This window comes from Cydia amplana, chromosome 3 (assembly GCF_948474715.1).
Source record: "Cydia amplana chromosome 3, ilCydAmpl1.1, whole genome shotgun sequence".
Classification (NCBI taxonomy): domain Eukaryota; kingdom Metazoa; phylum Arthropoda; class Insecta; order Lepidoptera; family Tortricidae; genus Cydia; species Cydia amplana.
The window spans coordinates 7687069-7695041 of NC_086071.1; the positions used below are offsets into that span (position 1 = coordinate 7687069).

The 7973-nt window shown below is 37.3% G+C and overlaps 1 protein-coding gene across 1 annotated transcript; it reads left to right on the top strand.

Moving 5' to 3' along the window:
• Window positions 1-4006: 4006 nt before the first annotated feature.
• On the top strand, window positions 4007-7973 carry LOC134662923 (vesicle-associated membrane protein 7). Its single transcript, XM_063519228.1, has 4 exons — window positions 4007-4453; window positions 4532-4760; window positions 6902-6969; window positions 7696-7973. Exons 1-4 carry the CDS (start codon window positions 4250-4252, stop codon window positions 7852-7854), a joined length of 660 nt encoding a protein of 219 aa, XP_063375298.1. The 5' UTR covers window positions 4007-4249; the 3' UTR covers window positions 7855-7973.

Consider the following 7973-nt stretch of genomic DNA (forward strand, 5'->3'; position numbering starts at 1 on the left):
TACCAAATTAATGAAATTGATTTAGGTAGTTTAACAAAAATACCCAAGACTGAACTAAAGGTAGGCTGAAATCAACTTATAAAAAAATTATTATATTTTTAGTCCGTATCGCGTTACATTCCATGCTTGATACGTTCACGACAGCACGGTCATAGTATGATACTGCATGGATGGGTAGAGCCTTTACGTATTTTTAGTCACTCGCGCGACGGGTTTCCGAAAGCTCCATCATCATCATATCAGCTGAAAAACGTTCACTGATGGACAAAGGCCTCCCTCAACGATCTCCACAGCGGCCGGGCACACGCCGACCCCATGCAACTCCATCTTGTAGAGGACCTTCCCACGCTGCGTCTTCCGGTCCGTGGTTCCTAGAGCATATACTTGTAGGTCTCCATTTTTAAGTAGGTAGGTACTAATAACAGAGGCAAGCAGAGGTCACGTTCACGATGGCCCAGCGCCGCGTCCTTAATGCACGCGCTGCGTAGGTAGTACGCGACACGGCGCGTAGGTACCTACTACGCTCGTATAATAATACCTCTATAATTATGCGGATTATTTAATTTCAGCTTCAATACCAGCGAAACGCAGGGGCCTTGCTGACGAACTACCTGTTGGATCTAGGGATACTCTAGTTCTTGCTTCTGATAATCGAAAAACGAAGAAAAGGCTGGTAAGTCAATACGGTTTTGTTACTCATATTAAAAAACCGGGCAAGTGCGAGTCGGACTCGCGCACGAAGGGTAAAAAGCAAAAAAAAACGGTCACCCATCCAAGTACTGACCACGCGACGTCCGACGTTGCTTAACTTTGTTGTCCCATACAACTTAATCTTTAATTTTATTGCCCCATTTAAATCTTTATTTTATTCTGTTTTTAATATTTGTTGTTATAGCGGCAACAGAAATACATCATCTGTGAAAATTTCAACTGTCTAGCTATCACGGTTCGTGAGATACAGCCTGGTGACAGACAGACGGACGGACGGACAGCGAAGTCTTAGTAATATAGGGTGCCGTTTTACCCTTTGGGTACGGAACCCTAGGGTCCCGTTTTACCCTTTGGGTACGGAACCCTAGGGTCCCGTTTTACCCTTTGGGTACGGAACCCTAAAAATAAGTTTATCTCTCAGTAGTTTGAAGCATTAATTCCAAAGTTCATATTTATGCACAGCATATTATTATCTCATCTTCGGTTTAAAGGATGTATACGGCGGAATGGTACCAAATAATACTTTTTAATATTAGCCTGCATAATACATACCATTGCTTAAAACAAACCTAATTTCATCCACTTGGTAAAAGGTTCTCATACATCTTTTAATTTTTCCGCGGATGTAGTATTATGTTTGCATTGTACGAATAATGCATTTACGAGACCAAAGATTTCTACGGAGTTTCTTTAAAATTAATTTGGACTTGTTACAGATTACACTACAACGAAGAATGAATTGCTGAAGAAGCTCCAGAAAGTGTAATCGACTTTACTTTATTCAGCTTTTTGCCATCTTAAAACCATAGCTAGGAGTACAGAGGGAAGTAGGATATAAATAGTAAGCCTAATTCATAACTGCCATAACGAAAACTACTTAGAACACAGTTATAGGATTATTTGTATCTTGTTGAAAATGAACATATTTTACATGTCAAGATATTAGGTACATTTTATTCACAAAAAGATTGTCACATAGGTATATTTATATATTTATTTAAAAAACACAAGACAATAACAGTGACATAATCTAAACTAAAACAATGAGCATTAAAGTAATAAGTCCTCGCTGTATCACAATACTTATTCATGGCACGTATTTAACCGGTCAACTAATTAATTGAATTTGAGTAGTTTAAAAAAATAGAAATGGGTACTAAAATTAATAGATTGGCAACAAAAACTGAGCCTTAAAATATATCAATATGAGACAACATTTAATGCCGTTGCAGCTTTTGTTTATTTTTAAGCAGGTACCAAATATTTATTTGGCAACTGAATTATTATATTGGAGACCATTTATGAAGCACATTTTAAAAAGAAAACGGCTATCTATTAATTAAAAAATTAAGTTCTTTTAAAATATTTTGTCTGGTCACTACACGATCCTGTTTTCTTTTCAAAATGTGCTTCATAAATAGTCTCCAATATAATAATTCAGTTGCAAATAAATATTTGGTACCTGCCTAAAAATAAACAAAAGCTGTAATGGTATTAAAATGTTGTCTCATATTATATATTTTAAGGCTCCGTTTTTGTTGCCTAACTATTAATTTTAGTACCCATTTCTATTGTTTTAAACGTAGGTCAGGAAATGAATGCTCAAAAAACGTTGTAGAGGGAAATGCTAGGAACACAATTTTTGACTCCGTAACTTTGTTTGGACTAGTTAGGAGGTGAACATATCAAAAGTCCCCGGCTGTAGCCCCAGTGCTGGGGGGTAGAGGGGGGTAAGAAGGTCGGATTTTTCGATTTTTCATTGATATCTTGGAATGTCTTGGAAACTTTGCGTCTTAGCGACATGAATACTAAGACAAACCGAAAGCTTGTAAAATTAGTTACAAGCTTTATCCAGTCAAGTTTTTCGATATCTTGAATAGTTTTTGAGATACCCGCTCTTGAAAGTTTATTCAGGGATTTTAATTTTATCTTGATATCTACATCAGTGAAGCTGTTAGGCCATGTTTGGTATCATTTTCGTATAAATCGGGGGTGCTGAATTTTATTTTTGTTGGGTGGTCCACCACCATTCCTAAGAAAAAACTTTCAAGAGCGGATATCTCAAAAACTATTCAAGATATCGAAAAACTTGACTGAATAAAACTTGTAACAAATTTTATCAGCTTTTGGTGTTTCTTAGTAGTCATTTCGCTAAGACGCAAAGTTTCCAAGATATAAGTGAAAAACCGAAAAATGAGACCTTTTTTGCCCCCTCTACCCCCCCAGCACCGCGGCTACGGCCGGGGACTTTTGATATGTTCACCTCCTAACTAGTCCAAACAAAGTTACGGAGTCAAAAATTGTGTTCCTAGCTTTTCCCTCTATAACTTCTTATTGCTTGCCCTACCTACCCAAATTCGATTAATTAGTTGACCAGTTAAATACGTGCCTTTTGTTTTATTCGTATTAACTTGGTGATTGTACTTATGTAGCCATTCTGTGTCAGGGGTTAATAAGGGTCACATCACACAGTCCACAGCAGATCCGGCTTAAAGTTACCTACCTAGGCATATATAATTTCGATTCTTAAGTGTGTTAGGTATATATAATTCGGTTAGTTCCTACTTCCCTCCTACAGTTATATTTTTGTTTACCTTATCCTATTTAAATATATTAAATTCTAAGATTGGGTAAAAAATCTTTAGACCAAAATATTTGATTTTGTAACGAGCACAGTGTATCCGTTTTTAAATTCTACCTGAATATATTTTGTACAGTTCAGTGTGTAAAAATATAGGTACAGCATAATTATTTGTACATTCAGTATTCAAATTGTGCAATAAGAACAAATATGTATATACCAAGTATCAACTTAAGAAATTAATAAACTTTGTTATAAACTCACTGGTGTTTTATTTTCTACGATAAAAAAAATGTATGAGTAGGAGAGGAGTAGGATTATCAAGCGGACGGTTTTTATCGGTTTAGGAAGTCACTATTATCGATTTTTCGCAGCACTACTTTCTGTCATGTCGGTTATTATCGTTTCGAGAACTCACTATTATTGATTTTTCGCAGCACTACTTTCCATAAACTAATTGTCATTTGGCTTAAAGGTCTCGTAACCAGGCCATAAAATCCCAGAAAAAAAACTTTTCATTATGTTGGTATGAATGGAACTCCGACGATAAACGTCAAACCAAACCGTTTGACAAGTACTGTCAAATAATTACGTACTATGGAGTTCCGTCTCTTAGAACGTAGTGATTATATGCTCTTTGAGTGACACCGAGTGACAGTTTATTAACCTTAAATTATCTGTGGCCTAAAAAAGTAGTTAAAAAAAAGCATTTACTAATACGTACGTCTTCGTGGACTCTGATTATTTATTTTGTTTTCATGCGTTTTGTAAAATTAAATATAAATTCAATTAGTAGCGACGTTCGCATTCACGTAGATAGCTGCAAGTACTGTTCTAGATTGATCCTCCACTAGTTCCATAGCATAGTGCTATTAGTTTTAATCAACTATTGTTTTGTCATATTCTTTGTTATTTGAGTTGAGATATCCGATTATTGTGATTCATCTTCGCATCACAATGCCTATTTTATTTAGTGTGGTGGCCCGAGGCACAGTGGTTTTGGCCAAATTTGCCTCGTGTGCAGGGAATTTCACGGAAGTCACGGAACAAATACTGTCGAAAATTCCGCCTCACGATGACAAATTAACGTACTCTCATGGGAATTATTTATTTCATTACATTGCTGAAAACAAACTGGTGTACTTCTGCATCACTGATGATGTAAGTAATATAAATACTTTTTTTAAATGTTTTATTCTTACCATGATAGGACTGAATTTGTATGTGTAAATATTACAGAAATTCCAACGTTCGAGAGCATTCCTTTTCCTCAATGAGATCAAACGAAGGTTTACTGCAGCTTTTGCTGAGACAGCCCAGACTGCTATCCCTTATGCTATGAATGGCGAGTTCGCCAGAGTCCTGGCCGCTGAAATGAAACACTACACAGAGTCTGGGGACCTCAACACTATATCTACAATATATGGAGAACTGGATGAACTGAAAAACATCATGGTTAAAAATATAGGTAAGTTCTTACACATAACTATGGTTTAGTGTTACCTACTTGAGCCCTCATTGGAAAGTAACATTGCGAGTCCACAATTTCATACTGTTATGAAATTGTGGAAACATTATTGAAGTTATGATGCTTGTTGGGGTTAATGTTTGTGTCTTTAAATAAGGCCTTCCCACATAACATAATAATTAGATCTGGCGACGGATGAAAGTAGTAGACATCGGCCGACGGATTGCTACTCTGTAATAGTTGGCTGGGCTGGACGTATGTCACAGAGATGATGAGAGATGGAGCAAGCGTGTTCTAGCGTGAAGGCCTCATTCAAAAAGACCAGGTCAGGATGACATCAAAAAGATTGCAGGCCCACTCTGGTGGAGAGAAGCAGCAAGCTGCGCTGCTTGGATAAGATTTGGGAGAGGCATATGCCCAACAGTGGGCGCTTGGGCTGAATGAACGCGACACGCGATCGACAGCCCGCCTGCTTACGGCCGGGCGTCCCTACACTACAAAGGACAAAGAAGATAATAATTAGGACAAAACCATTTCCAAGTTAATTTTACATTGTACAGATGTAGTGCTTAAATATAGAAAATAATTATGCACTACATCTGTACACACAATGAACATTCAATGATTGGTTTCTGGTTCGGATAGCTAATTTATTTATATGCACACAGCTTATCAAACCTTTATCTTTGTTATTTATTTACCAGCAACAGCATTGTATGTTAACAAGTGATATGTATGGAAATGTTCCTAGCTTTTGTTACACTAATGAGGTGGAAGCATTTACTGTTCAATGTAGATTGAATTTAGTAAATTACCTTATCAATGGCATTTTAATGTAGATCATTAAATGACAAGCTTTCTGGGTTACTATTGACAGGCGTGTCTCACTCCGCGATTTCGTCGCTTTGCTACAGGTAGCTAAAACTACATCCGTTCGGCCCCAATTTTGGGGAAAGCTATAAGCCGCGCGTGGCGCTGTCACCACCTAGCGGCCATATCTGTGCTGATCGTAACAGACGCGTTTTGTTAGAGAGTGAGTCTTCTGTACTTAGTACTATTATTTATTCTGTGCTATTGAGTAGTTGTTTACCATTTGTTTATGGGCTGATTTTATTTACTTTTGTTATGTTTAATAAATATTTAGTTCCTTGAGCTTGACATACCTACTCTACTAATAAATTATTTTAAGTAATTTTGTTGACTGGCTTAAACCTAGGGCTTAAAGGATAGGCACAATAATGTTTCTTAATGACATGTGACTGCTTATTTTTTAAGCTGTGGCACATAAAATATGAAAAATTATTATTGTTCTGATATAGATATTATAGATATCTATTAGATGAAGTGTGTTTGTGTGTCATGTGTGTGTGGCATGAAATGTCATCAGACCAAATAGCATTTTCATAAGTATACAATGAGTAGCATAGTTAACTACATTCAAGTTATTATTTACTGGAACTGGACTTACTTGTATATACTTAAGCTTTAAAATTACCTCCGACCCTTGTGGTCTCAGCGAAAGACTTATAGTAAATAATAATGTCTAAAAATCGTGACAGTTTAAATCAGAATTTTACATTCAAGTTGTTACACATACCCACAGACAACACATCCTCTAGACTGAGCATAGTAACGCTACCCCCTCTGCCACTCATACGGTAGTTTTACTCCATCTTCGAGTCAATCCCGTGCCGTGATTGGTCCGTGTCTTTGAACGGACCAATCACGGCACGGGATTCGCTCACCTCGTCCCCCCGCACCCCCGTATTTTTGGCAGCATCGGTTTCATGAAATAATTGCTCTAAACTCAGTCTAGAGGATTCCTAGTCTATGCACATACCTTAGTTAGCCATTGTTTTTCTAATATACATTATAATGTGTTAACAAACCTTAAGTGAAATCTGTGCAGGCATTACTTGCAAGGCCAGAAGTAATTCACTTAGTTGTAGATAGTATAAGCAGATAGCTCATGTGTTAGAGGTTAATTTTTTCTTTCAGAGCGATTATATCCGAATTAGGCTTCCTGATTGACTAGAGAACCCTAAAAATGAAACTAGTTATAGTACCATAACGTCATAGAAAACTCAAACAGCTGATATATAGAATAGAAAATATTTATACATGTTTTCTTTCTTTTGCAGACAATATGGCGACTCGGGGCGAAAAGTTAGAGCTGCTTATCAACAAAGCTGATAACTTGGCCACAAATGTAATTATTCTTTTACAAAACAAATCATTACACACCATAACATTATATTTGATTATTTAAAGTGATTAATTATACAAATAAAAGGTAATTAATTAAATTGTATGGCAAGTAGGTACATATTTGCAATATAATTTCAAAGCCATAACAGACTATCGCACGCACGTATCAATAGTGTGTAAGGCCGTACGTGCGTTAAGGACACAGCTATATGTTAGAGCGAGAAAGATATATTTTGACCGCACCAAGGTCGCGGTGCGGTGCGTTAGTCTCTTACGGTTTTAACCTTTTGGACGCCAATTACCGATATATCCGCACCGTAGGTTCAACGCCAAAGACCGATTAATCGGTCTCAAACAACAGAGCAACATAGACCTACGTGCATATGCATAAAGTTCAATTTCAGTTTTGACACTTCGGTGACGTGGCGTCAGCGTGATAGCTTTTGCGTTTGACACGGCGTCGAAAAGGTTAATTAAACCCAATGCTTAACAAACAAACTTACTTGTTTTTATATAGTCTGTTCAACTGCTATTTGGGTTTTATAGAGTTAAGTACATTCGACAGTTTCATTTATAGTTCAATTTTTTTAATGCTATGATGCATTTTTGATGACAGCCTGACAGGATCATTTGAGACCTTGAAACAAATTGCCATTAATATTGGTCTCAAATCTTTTCAAACGGTGGTAGACGCATGTTGTTTACCCAAACCTTTAAACTTTTCCAGTCTGTATCCTTCAACGGCACCGCGCGGACGTTACAGCGCAACCTCTTCTGGAAGAACATCAAAATGTACGTGATCATGGCGCTCGTGGCCGCGCTGGCCGTCTACTTCATCGGCGCCATGGCGTGCGGCGGCCTGGCGTGGAAAACATGCGTCGGTTAGACTTTACTATATGAGAATAATAAAATAAGGCGTATAGAAGCAACGATCCTGGCGTCATATAACACTGCACTATTGTGGGACCAAAATCAATGTGCTTGCAGAGTCGTAAATGATTAAGC